At 59.1% G+C, this 16,736-nt stretch overlaps 2 protein-coding genes across 2 annotated transcripts; both read left to right on the forward strand.

Moving 5' to 3' along the window:
* The first annotated feature begins 3,325 nt into the window (after nucleotides 1-3,325).
* On the forward strand, nucleotides 3,326-4,371 carry LOC133263834 (C5a anaphylatoxin chemotactic receptor 1-like). The gene is given in 4 exon segments (XM_061443702.1): nucleotides 3,326-3,731; nucleotides 3,733-3,855; nucleotides 3,857-4,193; nucleotides 4,196-4,371. Coding segments are annotated over 4 exon segments (1,026 nt in total). The 5' UTR covers nucleotides 3,326-3,341.
* Nucleotides 4,372-7,729: 3,358 nt separating this feature from the next.
* On the forward strand, nucleotides 7,730-16,065 carry DHX34 (DExH-box helicase 34). The gene is given in 19 exon segments (XM_061443699.1): nucleotides 7,730-8,383; nucleotides 9,923-10,234; nucleotides 10,747-11,010; nucleotides 11,512-11,614; nucleotides 11,696-11,913; nucleotides 12,063-12,237; nucleotides 12,346-12,539; nucleotides 12,630-12,695; nucleotides 12,697-12,732; nucleotides 12,818-13,030; nucleotides 13,126-13,293; nucleotides 13,388-13,499; nucleotides 13,579-13,685; nucleotides 13,766-13,873; nucleotides 13,875-14,024; nucleotides 14,396-14,525; nucleotides 14,528-14,571; nucleotides 14,655-14,790; nucleotides 15,937-16,065. Coding segments are annotated over 19 exon segments (3,309 nt in total). The 5' UTR covers nucleotides 7,730-7,732; the 3' UTR covers nucleotides 16,059-16,065.
* The last annotated feature ends 671 nt before the right edge of the window (nucleotides 16,066-16,736 follow it).

Here is a 16,736-nt window from a genome sequence, read left to right on the forward strand (position 1 = left end):
ACTGATCTGGGGATCCCGACATTGATCCCGAGCATCCCGACATTGATCCCGAGCATCCCGACATTGATCTGGGCATCCTGACATTGATCCAGGATCCTGGCATTGATCCAGGATCCTGACACTGATCTGGGGATCCCGACATTGATCTCGAGCATCCCGACATTGATCTCGAGCATCCCGACATTGATCCCGAGCATCCCGACATTGATCTGGGGATCCAGACATTGATCCCGGGCATCCTGACACTGATCCGGGCATCCCGACATTGATCCGGGGATCCAGACATTGATCCATGATCCTGACATTGATCCATGATCCTGACATTGATCCAGGATCCCGACATTGATCTGGGCATCCCGACATTGATCCGGGGATCCCGACATTAATCCAGGATCCTGACACTGATCTGGGGATCCCGACATTGATCCAGGATCCTGACACTGATCTGGGGATCCCGACATTGATCCAGGATCCTGACACTGATCTGGGGATCCCGACATTGATCCAGGATCCTGACACTGATCTGGGGATCCCGACATTGATCCAGGATCCTGACACTAATCCAGGGATCCCGACATTGATCCGGGCATCCTGACACTGATCCCGGGATCCGATGGTGAGCCTGGGATCCTGACATTGATCCCGAGCATCCCGACATTGATCCAGGCATCCCGACATTGATCTGGGAATCCTGACACTGATCCAGGGATGCTGACATTGATCCCGGATCCTGGCATTGATCCCGGGGATCCCGACATTGATCCTGAGCATCCTGACACTGATCCGGGGATCCCAACATTGATCCCGGGATCCTGACATTGATCCAGGCGTCCCCACACTGATCCAGGGAACCCCCTTTAGCCCCTGGGGTCCCCCTTAAACCCCTGGGTCCCTCTTTAGTTCTGGGTCCCCCTTTAACCCCTGGGTCCTCCTTTAACCCCAGGGTCCCCCTTTTAACCCCTGGGTCCCCCTTTAACCCCTGGGCCCCCTTTTACACCCTGGTCCCCACTTTAGCCCCAGGGTCCCCCCTTTAACCCCTGGGTCCCCCTTTAGCCTCAGGGTCCCCTTTAACCCCTGGGTCCCCCTTTAGCCTCAGGGTCCCCCTTTTATCCCTGGGCCCCCTTTAACCCCTGGGTCCCCCTTTAGCCTCAGGGTCCCCCTTTAACCCCTGGGTCCCCCTTTAACCCCTGGGTCCCCACTTTTACCCCCTGGTCCCCACTTTAGCCCCAGGGTCCCCCCTTTAACCCCTGGGTCCCCCTTTAGCCTCAGGGTCCCCCTTTAACCCCTGGGTCCCCCTTTTAGCCCCTGGTCCCCCTTAACCCCAGGGTCCCCCGTTTGCTCCTGGGGTCCCCCTTTAACCCCTTGGTCCCCCTTAACCCCAGGGTCCCCCCTTTGCTCCTGGGGTCCCCCTCTTGTCCATGCCTGGGAAACCGGGGGGGGATCCCACTAATAGAAAGCTCCCTGTTGGGGGGGGGGGGGGGGGGATGCTCCTGGGTTTTGGGGTGAAAAGAGTTTGGGGGCTCTAAAAGAGGGGGTTGGGGCTGGTGAAACCCTCCCGCTCCTCTCCCCCTCATGGAAGGGGGTCCATTGGGGATCCCCCCCCCCCCTTCCCCTCATCCCATTGGGATCCGGAGCCTTCCCAGCCCCCTTTCCCCGCCCCCCAACAGTGGTTTGGGGCCGATCTCTTCTTCTTCTTCCTCCTCCTCCTCTTCCTTCCCCTTGGCCGGCCCCATATAAAAGCCGGTGGGGACGGCGCCAGGCACGGGGCTGCAGCGCCGGGCCGCAGGTAAGGGGGTGGCGATGGGTTCCTTGGGATGGGATAGGGGGAAAAGGTGGATCGTGGGGCTCGCCATCCGCCCCATTCCCATGGGGCTCGCCTGGGGTGGAGCTTACCCATGGAGGGCAGGAGGGAGGCGGTGGCGGCTCCTGTGCAGGTGATGGATGATGATGATGATGATGATCAATGATGATCGATGATGATGATGATGATGATCAATGATGATCGATGATGATGATGGATGGATGATGATGGGGGATGATGGCCTCTTCCCATGTTCCAGATCCCTGGATCATTCCCAAGCCTTCCCTTGGAGTTCTCCCCTTCAGCGTTGCCCCATTCCCACTTGAGGGGGTTTCTCCTCATCCCATGGGATCCAATCCCGGGGTCCCCTCCCCGGGGGGGGTGGAGAAGCTCCTTTGGTGTTTCCTCATCCGAGCTCTTGCGCCATTGAGGGGAGGGGGGAAGTGGGGCGAGGAAGTGGGGCAATGCTGGCTTCCTGGTGGCCATAGGGACAACAGTGGGGTGGGGGGGCATGGGTGGAGGAGCATCCCATGGGACTGCTTTGGAGGGGCAGGGGTGGGGAGGATGGAGGGGGGATGCTGATGGGCATAAGGGAGAGCTGGTTTATGGGGATGCTTTCCAGCTCCGGGTTGGATTGGGAGGTCATTGAGGGTCCTTCCAACCCCAAACCCATTGTGGGACATGCTATATGGGCCTTTGAGCACCTTGGTTTGGTGGAGATGCCCTTGCCCATGGCACCTTGGGTGATCCTTGAGGGTCCTTCCAACCCAAAACCCATTAGTGAAGATGCCCTTGCCCATGGTGCACAGAGTAGGTACCAATGAAGGTCCTTCCAACCCCAAACCCATTGTAGGGCTTTGAGCACCTTGGTTTGGTGGAGATGCCCTTGCCCATGGCACCTTGGGTGGTCATTGAGGGTCCTTCCAACCCAAAACCCATTGTGGACCTTTGAGGATCTTGGTCTGTTGAAGATGCCCTTGCCCATGGTGCATAGAGTAGGTACCAATGAAGGTCCTTCCAACCCCAAAACCCATTGGTGAAGATGCCCTTGCCCATGGTGCATAGAGTAGGTACCAATGAAGGTCCTTCCAACCCCAAACCCATTGTAGGACATGATATATGGGGCTTTGAGCCCCTTGGGCTGGTGAAGATGCCCTTGCCCATGGTGCACAGAGTAGGTACCAATGAAGGTCCTTCCAACCCAAAACCCATTGGTGAAGATGCCCTTGCCCGTGGTGCCCAGAGTAGGTACCAATGAAGGTCCTTCCAACCTAAAACCCATTGTAGGGCTTTGAGCACCTTGGTTTGGTGCCCATGGAACCTTGGGTGATCATTGAGGGTCCTTTCAACTCAAAACCCATTGTGGGTCTTTGAGCCCTTTGGTCTGGTGAAGATGCCATTGGCCATGGTGCATAGAGTAGGTACCAATGAAGGTCCTTCCAACCCACCACTCCCTCACACCGGGGTTGTTCCCAACCCCAGGAGCTCCACGATGGACTTGGACTTCCTCTTGCCCAACACCACCTCCGCCAACGACTCCATGTGGGACAACTACGACATCTACGAGCTGGACTCCTACGCGGTGCCGCCGGGCCACCGCGCCGTGCTGGCCCTCTACACCCTCATCTTCCTCCTGGGCGTCCTCGGCAACGGCGCCGTCATCTGGGTGACGGCCTTCGAGCTGCACCGCACCGTCAACGGCGTCTGGTTCCTCAACCTCTCGGTGGCCGACCTCTTGTGTTGCTTGGCGCTGCCCTTCTTGGCTCTACCGTTGGCTTGGGACCACCATTGGCCCTTGGGCCGCTTCGCCTGCAAGCTCCTGCCCTCCCTCACCGTCCTCAACATGTTCGCCAGCGTCCTGCTCCTCACGGCCATCAGCGCCGACCGCTGCGCCCTGGTTGCCCGCCCCGTTTGGTGCCACAACCACCGCCGGCCGGCGCTGGGCGCGAGCGCTCAGCGCCGGCGCCTGGGCCCTGGCTGCGGCGCTCACGGCGCCGTCCTTCGCCTTCCGCACCACGCGCCGCGACGCCTTCGCCCTCAAGACCACCTGCGTCCCTGGACTACGCGCCCATCGGCGTCCGGCACCAGCGCTTGGCCGAGCTGCTCACCGCCGGCGCCCGCTTCGTCTTGGGCTTCGCCGTGCCCTTCGCCGTCATCACCGCCTGCTACGGCACGCTCTTGGCGCGCGTGCGGAGCAAAGGCTTCGCCCGCTCGCAACGGGCCACCAAGCTCGTCTTGGTGGTCATCGTCAGCTTCTTCGCCTGCTGGTTGCCCTACCACGTGGTGGGGCTCATCCTGGCGGCCTGCCACCCGCGCAGCGCGCTCTACAAAGGCGCCGCCGACGCCGACGCCGCCGTAGCCGGCGTCGCCTACATCAACAGCTGCGTCAACCCGTCATCTACGTGGTGATGGGGCAGGACTTCAAGGCCCGCTTGTGGCGGTCGTGGCGGGCGGTGCTGCGCGGGGCGCTGAGCGATGACCCCACCGCCAGCACCACCGTCGCCACCGGGGAGAGCCGGGCCAAGAGCGTGGCCACCGCCGAGGAGCGCAGCGTCAGCACCGGGGTGTGAGCGCCGAGGGACGCCCAATGGGGCCCCATAGAGGATGAGGTCCCCTTTGGGAGTTGGCTTCGCGCGCAGCACCGCGTCCTCCTGCTTCTCCATCTCCCTATATCCAGCCCCATAGGAGCTGTTCGGCCTCCCAGCCCTACATCTCCATAGGTAAACCCCTCTCCATCACCCCCCTATGGCATCCCCATAGCCACAAGCACCGTCACCAATAAACCCTGGAGCTCCCACAAGCCCCCCGGGGCCTTGGTTCTGCTTTTCGGTGGGGCATTGAGCAACGTTCCTGCTGCTCGGGTTGCCAAGGAGCCGGCGGTGACGCAAGAGGCACCGCGGCCTTTCCGGCCCCATTCCTCGCCATGGGGGCTGGGATCTGGCCCATGGCGGGGGGTGTGAGATCAATGGAGGTGGTTGGGGATGGAGGAGGCAGTGGGGCATCAGTGGGGATGGAGGGGGCAGTTTGGTATCAATGGGGATGGAGGGGGCAGTTGGGTATCAATGGGGATGGAGGGGGCAGTTTGGTATCAATGGGGATGGAGGGGGCAGTTGGGTATCAATGGGGATGGAGGGGGCAGTTTGGTATCAATGGGGATGGAGGGGGCAGTTGGGTATCAATGGGGATGGAGGGGGCAGTTTGATGGAGGGGGCAGTTGGGTATCAATGGGGATGGAGGGGGCAGTTGGGTATCAATGGGGATGGAGGGGGCAGCTGGGTATCAATGGGGATGGAGGGGGCAGTTGGGTATCAATGGGGATGGAGGAGGCAGTTGGGTATCACTGGGGATGGAGGGGGCAGTTGGGTATCAGTGGGGATGGAGGGGGCAGTTGGGTATCAATGGGGATGGAGGGGGCAGTTGGGTGTCAATGGGGATGGAGGAGGCAGTTGGGTATCAGTGGGGATGGAGGGGGCAGTTGGGTATCAATGGGGATGGAGGGGGCAGTTGGGTGTCAATGGGGATGGAGGAGGCAGTTGGGTATCAGTGGGGATGGAGGGGGCAGTTGGGTATCAATGGGGATGGGGAGGCAGTTGGGTATCAATGGGGATGGAGGGGGCAGTTGGGTATCAATGGGGATGGAGGGGGCAGTTGGGTATCAGTGGGGATGGAGGGGGCAGTTGGGTATCAGTGGGGATGGAGGGGGCAGTTGGGTATCAGTGGGGATGGAGGAGGCAGTTGGGTATCAATGGGGATGGAGGGGGCAGTTGGGTATCAATGGGGATGGAGGGGGCAGTTGGGTATCAATGGGGATGGAGGGGGCAGTTGGGTATCAGTGGGGATGGAGGGGGCAGTTGGGTATCAGTGGGGATGGAGGGGGCAGTTGGGTATCAGTGGGGATGGAGGGGGCAGTTGGGTATCAGTGGGGATGGAGGGGGCAGTTGGGTATCAATGGGGATGGAGGGGGCAGTTGGGTATCAATGGGGATGGAGGGGGCAGTTTGGTATCAATGGGGATGGAGGGGGCAGTTGGGTATCAATGGGGATGGAGGGGGCAGTTTGGTATCAATGGGGATGGAGGGGGCAGTTGGGTATCAATGGGGATGGAGGGGGCAGTTGGGTATCAATGGGGATGGAGGGGGCAGTTGGGTATCAATGGGGATGGAGGGGGCAGTTGGGTATCAATGGGGATGGAGGGGGCAGTTGGGTATCAATGGGGATGGAGGGGGCAGTTGGGTATCAGTGGGGATGGAGGGGGCAGTTGGGTATCAATGGGGATGGAGGGGGCAGTTGGGTATCAATGGGGATGGAGGAGGCAGTTGGGTATCAATGGGGATGGAGGGGGCAGTTGGGTATCAATGGGGATGGAGGAGGCAGTTGGGTATCAATGGGGATGGAGGGGGCAGTTGGGTATCAATGGGGATGGAGGGGGCAGTTGGGTATCAGTGGGGATGGAGGGGGCTGTTTGGTATCAATGGGGATGGAGGGGGCAGTTGGGTATCAATGGGGATGGAGGGGGCAGTTGGGTATCAATGGGGATGGAGGGGGCAGTTGGGTATCAATGGGGATGGAGGGGGCAGTTGGGTATCAGTGGGGATGGAGGGGGCAGTTGGGCATCAATGGGGATGGAGGGGGGAGTTGGGGATATGTGTGGGATTTGGGGGGATGTGTGTGGGATATGGGGGGATATGGTGGGATATGGGGGGGGATATGGGGGAGATATGGGGGATATGGGTGGGATATGGGGGATATGGGGAGGATATGGGGGGATATGGGGGGATGTGGGGGGGACATGGGGGGGATATGGGGGAGATATGGGGGGATATGGGGAGGATTTGGGGGGATATGGGGGTATGTGGGGGGGACATGGGGGGATATGGGGGGGAAATGGGGGGGATATGGGTGAGATATGGGGGGATAGGGGGAGGATTTGGGGGGATATGGGTGAGATATGGGGGGATAGGGGGGATACGCGGGGGATATGGAGGGACATGGGGGGACCTGGGGGGCATCTGGGGACACGCAGGGGTTAAGGCGGGGCCGGGCAGCTCCGGGAAGCTCCGCCCCTCGCTCCGCCCCGCCCCGCCCCTTGAGCGCCTCCGGCTCTTGGGCGCCCCCTGGCGGCCCGGCGGTGCTTCCTGTCGGTGCGCTGCGAGCGCGGAGCCGGCCCGGCCCCGGGGGAGCGGAGCGGGGCCTGGAGCGGGGCCGGAGCGGGGCCGGAGCGGGTGAGGGACCGGGGCTGGAGCCGGTGAGGGGCTGGGACCGGAGCGGGACCGGAGCGGGGCCTGGAACGGGGCAGGAGTGGGTCTGGGGCCGGTGAGGGGCTGGGACCGGAGCGGGGCCTGGAACGGGGCAGGAGCGGGTCTGGGGCCGGTGAGGGGCTGGGACCGGAGCGGGGTCTGGAGCGGGGCCTGCAACGGGTCCGGAGCGGGTGAGGGACCGGGACTGGAGCCGGTGGGGACCGGGACCGGAGCGGGGCCTGGAACGGGGCCGGAGCGGGGCCTGGAGCGGGTCCGGAGCCAGTGAGGGAGCGGGGCTGGAGCAGGTCCGAAATGGGTGCGGGACCGGGACCGGGACCGGAGCGGGTCCGAAACGGGTGCGGGACGGGGACCGGAGCGGGTCCGGAGCGGGTGAGGGACCGGGGCTGGAGCCGATGAGGGACCGGGTCCGAAACGGGACTGGAGCGGGTCTGGAGCCAGTGAGGGAGCGGGGCCGGAGCGGGGCTGGAACCGGTGAGGGTCCGGGACGGGAGCGGGTCCGAAACGGGTGCGGGACCGGGACCGGAGCGGGTTCAGAGTGGGGCTTGGAACGGGTGAGGCACCGGGGCTGGAGCCGGTGAAGGGCCAGGACCGGAGCGGGTGCGGGTCCCGTCCCCCCGCCCCATTGACCCCATTGATTCCCTTGGCACAGGAGGCTCCGGCTGCGCCCCACAGCGATGCCTCGGTCCAAAGAGAGCAGCTCCGGGCGTCGGGAACGGGCTCCATCCCCTTCCCGTTGGGATTGGGACTGCCCCAGCGCACGGCGCCGCCTGGAGGAGCTCTACTTCCACGGGCAGGATCCCATCGGCTCCCAGGACATTCCCAACTTCTGGACTTTCTTCCAACGCCTCCGAAGCTTCCAGAGCCGGAGACCGAGCCGGGAACCACCCCCGGAGCCTCCCCCGAGCACCCCTGGCCTCCTCCTACCCCCCCGTTACGACCCCGGCTACCGCATCAACCTCTCGGTGCTGTGCCCCGCGGCGGACGATGCCGCGATCCCTCCGGAACGCCGCCGGGAATTCCACGGCGCTCTCCTCCATTACCTGGACTTCAACCAGAAGCAAAGCTTCGCCAAGCTCCTCCGCATCCAACGCGAACGCGCTGCCCTTCCCATCGCCCCGTTCCGGCACCGGCTCCTGGCCGCCGTGGCTCAGCACCAAGTGGTGCTGGTGGCGGGGGATACGGGCTGCGGGAAGTCCACCCAAGTGCCCCAGTTCCTGCTGGCGGCCGGTTACAGCCGCGTGGCTTGCACCCAACCCCGCCGCATCGCCTGCGTCTCGCTGGCCAAGAGGGTGGCCTTGGAGAGCCTGCACCAGTACGGGAGCCAGGTGAGCGGGGCTGGCTGCAGGAAGGGGCTGCTCCCTCGAGGCAGTTCCTGCGAGTTCCTCAAAATGCCTTCGATTCTATCCAAAATTCTTCACTTTTATCCAAATGACTTCAATCCTAGCCAAATTTTGTCCAAATTTCTGGAATTTTATCCAAATTCTTTCGATTTTACCCGGATTATAACCAAATTCATTCAATTTTATTCAGATTTTATCAAAATTCCTTCAATTTTGTCCAACTTTTTTCAGTTTTATCCAAATTCTATTTTACCTAGATTTTATCCAAATTCTTTCAATTTTATCGAAATTCCTTCAATTTTATCGAAATTCCTTCAATTTTATTGAAATTCCTTCAATTTTATCCAAATCCCTTCAATTTTATCCAAATCCCTTCAATTTTCTCAAAATTCCTTCAATTTTATTGAAATTCCTTCAATTTTATCAAAATTCCTTCAATTTTACCAAATTTTTAGCCATTTTTTCAATTTTACCCTTATTTTAGCCAAATTGTCTTCAAATTTCTTCAAATGTATGCAAATTTCTTCAAATTTCTTCAGATTTATTGAAGTTTTATCCAAATTGACCTCAAAATTCTTCAATTTTATCCAGATTTTATCCAAATTGTCCTCAAATGTTTTCATTTTTATCCAGATTTTATCTGAATTGTCTTCAAATGTCATTGTTATCCAAATTTTATCCTAATTGTCTTCAAATTGCTTCAAATTTGTAAAATTTTTATCCAAGTGTCTTCAGTTTGATCCAAATTTTATCCAAATTGTCTTTGAATTTGTGTAAAGTTCTTCAGTTTTATACAGGTTTTATCCAAATTCATTTTATGCAAATTTTATCCAAATTCCTTTAATTTTGTACAAACTTTATCCAAATTCCTTCAATTGTATCCAAATTTTATTCAAAACTTATCCAAGTGTCTTCAATTTTATCCAGATTTTATCCGAATTTCTTTGATTTTATCCAGATTTTATCAAAAATTCTTCACTTTTATGCAAATTCCTTCAATCTTATCCAAATTTTGTCCAAATTTGTTCAATTTTATCCAAATTCTTTCATTTTTACCCAGATTTTATCCAAATTCCTTCAATTTTACCCAGATTTTATCCAAATCCCTTCAATTTTATCCAAATTTTGTCCAAATTTCTTCAATTTTATCCAAATTCAATTTTACCCAGATTTTATCCAAATTCTCTCAATTTTACCCAGATTTTATCCAAATCCCTTCAATTTTATCCAAATTTTATTCAAATTTCTTCAATTTTGTCCAAATCCCTTCAATCTTATCCAGATTTCATCCAAATCCCTTCAATCTTATCCAAATTTCATCCAAATCCCTTCAATTTTACCCGAATGTTATCCAAACTCTTTCGATTTTACCTAAATTTTGTCCAAATTTCTTCATTTTTTTCCCAAATCCCTTCAATTTCACCCAAATTCCGTCGCTTTTATCCCACTTTTACCCCAAATTCCCTCCGTTTTCCCCGAACTTCATCCCGATTCCTTCCATCCCCGCCTCGTTGCCGTCGGCAGGTCGGGTACCAGATCCGCTTCGAGAGCACGCGTTCCCCGGCCACCCGCCTGCTCTTCCTGACCGAGGGGCTGCTGCTGCGGCAGGCGCAGCGGGACCCGGCGCTGCGGGGCTACGGCGTCCTCCTGGCCGACGAGGTCCACGAGCGGCACCTCCACGGCGACGTCCTCCTGGGGGTCCTCCGCCGCCTCCTGCCCCGCCGCCCGGACCTGAAGCTGGTGCTCATGTCGGCCACCATCAACATCCCCCTCTTCTCGAGCTACTTCGGGGATGCTCCGGTGCTGCAGGTGCCCGGCAGGAGCTTTCCCATCTCGGTGAGCGCGGAGCAGGATCTCGTTTGGGGTTAGAGCTCGCCTGGAGCTGGTGGGACAAGTCCAGAGGAGGCCACGAGGATGATGAGGGGACTGGAGCACCTCCTGTATGGAGTTGGGGCTGATCAGCCTGGGGAAGAGAAGGCTGCGTGGAGACCTCAGAGCAGCTTCCAGTGTCTGAAGGGGGGCTGTAGGGATGCTGGGGATGGACTCTTCATTAGGGACTGCAGTGACAGGACAAGGGGTAACGGGTTCAAACTCAAACAGGGGAAGTTTAGGTTGGATCTAAGGAGGAAATCCTTTCCTGTGAGGGTGCTGAGGCACTGGAATGGGTTGCCCAGGAGGCTGTGAACGCTCCATCCATGGTGGTGCTCAAGTCCAGGTTGGACGAGGCCTTGGGTGCCGTGGTTTAGTGTGAGGTGTCCCTCCGGTTGGAACTGGATGATCCCAAGGTCCTTTCCAACCCCAACGATTCTACGAACCCCATCGCAATCCCATCCTCCTCCCTCCCTCAGGTCATCTACCAACCCATCCCTAAGGAAGAAGCGCCGGGGAAGACCGGGAAATGGGAACGCCTGGATCCGATGCCTTACCTGAGGATCATGCAGGCCATCGACCACAAGTACCCCGCCGAGGAGCGGGGGGACCTGCTCGTGTTCCTGAGCGGGGTGGCTGAGATCGGTGCTGTGCTGGAGGCAGCACAGGCCTACGCTGCCTGTACCCAGCGCTGGATCGTGCTCCCGTTGCACAGCACCCTCTCGGTGGCGGAGCAGGATAAGGTGGGTCAAAGGAAAAGGGGAATCACCCACTGGTTTGGCTGGGAAGGGACCATAAAGCTCACCCAGTTCCAAGCTGCTGCCATGGGATTCCTGCCATGGAGGAGGTGGCTCCAAGTCCCGTCCAACCTGGCCTTGGTGGAGCATCCAACCGTTCACCACATCCCATTGTGCCACCGTCCTCATAGGGAAGAACTCCTGCCTCCCATCCCCTCTGACAGCTGGAACCCATTCCCCCTTGTCCCATCCCTTTATCCCTTTTCCAGGGTTACCTGGAGCCCCTTGAGGCACTGGAGCTGCCCTAAGGTCTCCCCTTACTGGAGCCTTCTCCAGGCTCACCCAGCCCAGCTCTCTCAGCCTGGCTCCAAGCAGAGCTGCCCCATCCCTTGCAGCATCCCCATGGCCTCCCCACAGCTCAAACCTGCTTATGGGGGGGGGGGGGGGGTTGGCTCTTGGGGTTGCCCCCTCCTGCTCTTTGGTGCTCCATGGTTTCTCCTCCTCCAGGTCTTCGATGTTGCCCCTCCTGGCGTCAGGAAGTGCATCCTCTCCACCAACATCGCCGAGACCTCGGTGACCATCGATGGGGTGCGCTTCGTGCTGGATTCAGGTTTAACCCCCACCCCTATCCCCGTCCCCATCCCCATCCCCATGGATCCTCCTGCTTCTCCATGCATCCTGCTCCCTGCAGGGAAGGTGAAGGAGATGAGCTACGACCCTCAGGGCAAGCTCCAACGCCTGCAGGAGTTCTGGATCAGCCAGGCCAGCGCCGAGCAGCGCAAGGGCCGCGCCGGCAGGACCGGGCCCGGGGTCTGCTACCGGCTCTATGCTGAGTCCGACTACGATGCTTTCCCCCCTTATCCCGTCCCTGAGATCCAGAGGGTGGCTTTGGATGCTCTGGTGCTGCAGGTAATGGGGCTGAGGGGGGGATGAGAGAGGGAAAGAGGGGGATCAAGGATGCGGCTCAAGCCCCCCAGAGTGTGATGTGGTTTTTGGAAGGGGGGGGGGGGGTGTGGGGTTTTGCTCTCCCCATCATCATTGGGCTCATTCTTTTCCAGTTGAAGAGCATGGGGCTGGGTGACCCCCGCACCTTCCCCTTCCTGGAGCCTCCTCCCTCTTCCAGCCTGGAGACAGCCGTGAGGTACCTGAAGGAGCAAGGAGCCCTGGATGAGGCCGAGCAACTGACGCCCATTGGGAACATCCTGGCCCAGCTGCCCGTGGACGTGGTGGTGGGTGAGTAACCAAGGGGCACCCCCTTGATGGTGTAAAGACCCATGGAGGTTTTGGGGGGGTGGGGGGTGTCAGGATGCTCATCCTGCCCCCCCCCCCCCAACCCCGCAGGCAAGATGCTGGTGCTGGGCACCCTCTTTGGCCTGGCCGAGCCCACGCTGACGGTGGCCGCGGTGCTGAGCGTGCCGTCCCCCTTCCTGCGCCCCACGCACCCCAATCCGGAGTGCGCCGCGGCCCGGCAGCCCCTCGAGAGCCCCCACGGGGACCCCTTGACGCTGCTCAACATCTTCAACGAGTGGGTCCAGGTGGGATTGGGGATAAAGGGTGGTGGGGGGGGGGTGTTGAATGTGTGGGGCCGGGGATTCTGGCGCTCAACGGGGCTGCTCCCGGCGCAGGTGAAGTCGGAGCGCGGTGGCAGCTCGCGGAAGTGGTGCCGGCGGCGGGGTTTGGAGGAGCATCTGCCTCTACGAGGCCGCCAACCTCCGGCGCCAATTCCAGGTTAGGACCCGCTCCGAAGGCTGGGATTTGCCTTTGGGATTCACCCCCGACCCCTCCACATCCTTCTTCTTCTCCCACGTTCCAGGAGCTCCTTCGGGACCACCGACTGCTGGACGATGCTTCCGAGCAGCCCGACGACCGGCGGAGCCGGCACCGGGAGCGCCGGGAGCTGCACCGGCTCTGGCGTTCCCATACGGAGACCGAAGGGCGCAAGAGGAAGACGCTGCGGCTGCAGCACGGAACGGACGCCTCCTCCGGTGAGGAAGAGGATGGTGGCTCCCGTGGCATCGATATCCAGGTGAGCCCTTGCCTGCATCCTTCTCCTCTTCGGGATGAGGGATTGCGAGCGGCCAGGACCACCCCACCCCAATGACTCCCATTCCTTGCTTGCAGGACGTCAAGTTCAAGCTCCGGCACGACGTGAGCGAGCTCCAGGCCGCATCCAGTTTGGGCCTGGCCTCCTCTCAGCTCACCCTGCTCAAGCTGGTGCTGTGCCGGGGGCTGTACCCGCAGCTGGCTCTGCCGGATCACTTCAACGGCAGCCGCAAGGATTCGGAGCAGGTCCTGAGCCAACCAACCCCCCCCTTCTTTTTCCTCTGCTCCATCCCCATCCTTTGGTCCTCAGCAGCCCCCTCAATGCTCCCTCTTGCTGCAGCTCTTCCACACCAGGAGCAAGGCGGGCGTCGTGCCTCATCCCACCTCCGTCTTCGCCACCAGCCCGGAGCTGCTTCACCCTAAGGAGAAAGGGGAACGGGGAGGGGGCAGAGGTGAGAACCAAGCCCAAAGGGCCTGGGATAAGGATGGGGAAAGGTTGGGCTGCATCCCACACCGACCCCAACCCTGCAGACCCTGAGCAGGGGCTGAGCCACCGCCACCAGCTCCTCGCCTTCGTCTCGCTGCTGGAGACCACCAAGCCCTACCTGGTGAACTGCGTGCGGGTACCAGCCCTGCAGGTGAGCCCTTCACCTTCCTCCTCTGCAAAGCCCAACCCACCTTTGGGTGTGAGCCTTCCTCACACCTCCTCCTCCTCCAGGCTCTCCTGCTCTTCTCCCAATCCCTGGACACCAGTGCTGACTGCACCCGGCTGGTGGCTGATGGCTGGTTGGAGGTGAGCGTTCCCAACGCGGACGATGCCCTGCGCCCTGCTCTCCGTGGCCCTGCAGCTCCGTTGTGCTTGGGAAAAGCTCCTCCATCAGCTCCTGGAGCACGGGGAAGAGGAGCTGGGCCCGAGGCCGAGCGAGAGGGATGTGTCCGCGCTGAGCCGGGGGCTGCTGGACTTCCTGCAGGAGAAGGTGATGGGCAGCGCTGCAGCACGGGCTCATAGCAAAGCCCTTTGAGCTCAGCCAGCCCAAGCCTTACCCCAAGCACCCTTTGGGGATGGAAGCCTTCCCAATATCCATCTAAACCTCCCCTATCCTATCCTTTGGGAGCAGAGCCCAACCCCACCTCACTACAAGGTGTGTGTCCCCCCCACACCGCCCCGAGCCTCCTCTTCTCCACACCCCATCATTCCCTCAGCCATTCCCCATCCTAATTCCCTTCTTGATTCCCTTTGTGACCGTGATGCAGGTGCCTCTGCCCCCATCTCCCCCCACCTTGGAGACGGGGAAATGGGGGGGGGGGGAACCTGGAGCATCCCTCATGTCCCCGTATCCCCTCGCAGGTCCCGTACCGCCTGCACCAGCTCACGGCGCTGGAGAAGCAGAACCTCTACGTTGGGCCTCAGCCCGTGGCTGCAGCTCCCCACGTGCCAGGCCTCTTCCAGGGCCTGGAGATGAGACCCGACGAGGTGAAAGGGGCCATAGGGTCACTGATTTCCTCACCTACAACTGCTTGGCTGTGAGTACCTCCCTTTGCCCCCGTCCCCATCCTGCTCTTTGTTCCTCCTGCATCCCTCTGAGCATCCCCTCTGCGCCCCACAGATGGACACAGACCTCTACAGCAACTGCCTGCGGAGCTTCTGGACCTGTCCCCATTGCCAGCTCCACATGCCCTTCACCCCTCTGGAACGCATGTGCCATGAGAGCTCCTGTCGGCCTCCCCCCTCCCACCCCGAGGGTGAGCTTGGAATTGGGCTTGGGAAGGAGCTGGAGATCACCCAGTTCCAACCTGATGCCATGGGCAGGGATGGCTCCTGCTGGACCGGGTCACCCAAGGCTTCATCCAACCTTGGACACTGCCAGGGATGGGGGCATCCAAACCTCCTCCATTCCACCCATCCCAGTGTCCCACTTCCTTACCTCCAGCCTGGGCTTCCCCTCTTCCAGCTGGACCCCATCACCCCTTGTCCTATGGCCCCAGTCCCTGATGCAGGTCCCATTCCCAGCAGCCTTGGTCCTCCCTTCAGAACCCCCCCCACAGCTTCTCTCCTCCAGCCCCAGTGCTCTCAGCCTGGCTCCCTATGGAAGCTCCAGCTCCCATATGGAGATACATATGGGTGCTCCTGCTCCCATATGGGTATATATATGGGTGCTCCTCCTCCCATATGGATATATATATGGGTGCTCCTCCTCCCATATGGATATATATATATGGGTGCTCCAGCTCCCATATGGATATATATATGGGTGCTCCTGCTCCCATATGGATATATATATGGGTGCTCCAGCTCCCATATGGAGATACATATGGGTGCTCCAGCTCCCATATGGAGATATATATGGGTGCTCCAACTCCATATGGATATATATATGGGTGCTCCAGCTCCCATATGGAGATATATATATGGGTGCTCCAACTCCCATATGGATATATATATATGGGTGCTCCAGCTCCCATATGGAGATATATATGGGTGCTCCAGCTCCCATATGGAGATATATATATGGGTGCTCCTGCTCCCATATGGATATATATGGATGCTCCTGCTCCCATATGGATATATATATGGGTGCTCCTGCTCCCATATGGATATATATATGGGTGCTCCTGCTCCCATATGGACATATATATGGGTGCTCCAGCTCCCATATGGATATATATATGGGTGCTCCAGCTCCTGAGCATTCTTAAGGCTCCAGCATCCCCACATCCTCCTGATGCTGAGGCCCCCCCACCCTGCTGCCCGTGGGGCCTCACTGCAGCATCATCACCCTCCTGTTGCTGCAGCCCAAGCCCATAGAGGGGGTTCTGGGCCCAAGCACCCCAAGTCCTTCTCCTCAGGCCTGCCCTCATCCCGTTTTTTTCCCCACAGCCCCCCTGAAGAAGCAGCTGAGGGCTCATCCAAGAGCTCAGCCCTCCATCGGCCCTACCACTGTGCCATCTGCCAGCAGGACTTCACCTTCACCCCCACCGAGATCCTGCGCCACAAGAAGCAGCATCACTGACCAGGCTGGTGGCACCTGGACCTCCCCCTCCTTCCCCTTTATCCCAAAGGAAAAGCCAGGACCCCCCCCCCCCAAGAACAGGAATTATCCCCCCCCAACCTCAACACTGCCAACCCCATTGCTGTTGGGTGAGTGTGGCTGCCTTTGGTGCTTTAGGGGTGTTCTGGTGGCCCCTGTGGCTCGGTGTGGGTGCATGGCCACAGCTATGGGGGGGGGATACCCCGATTTCACCCCCTTGTAAATAAATAAGAGTTGGGGTAACTCTCTTTTGGAGGTTGGGGTTCCCCTTTGGTGTCATGGGCATGGAAGGGGGATTGTTTGGGTGCTCTGGGGGCTGGTTTCAGCCAGTGGGTGGCACTCCAATACCAGGCTCATCCCTGCCTCGGCTCCTTTCCTTCCTGTATCCCATGGGAAGAGCATCAGAGGGGGCTGTGCCAGGCCTTGACCACCACCAAGCCTCAAACCCTCTCCCAAACCCCATCCCACATCTCAGGACCGAGTGACCTGAGCATCCCTTGGGATGATCCCAAGGGAGACGATGTGGCCTTGACATCAGAAAGCCTCCAGGAGGTGGGGCTGGCTCCGATGGGTTTGGGGGGGCTGGAAAAGCCTGGAAGAAGGCAAATCCATCCCCCTTTGTGCCCTCTGGAAGCAAATCCCACAAGGACAGGGATGTGG

The sequence above is a fragment of the Pezoporus flaviventris genome, unplaced genomic scaffold, assembly GCF_033815535.1.
Source record: "Pezoporus flaviventris isolate CSIRO_AGI_PZ_B2104156 unplaced genomic scaffold, CSIRO_AGI_Pfla_v1 ptg000469l, whole genome shotgun sequence".
NCBI lineage: Eukaryota > Metazoa > Chordata > Aves > Psittaciformes > Psittacidae > Pezoporus > Pezoporus flaviventris.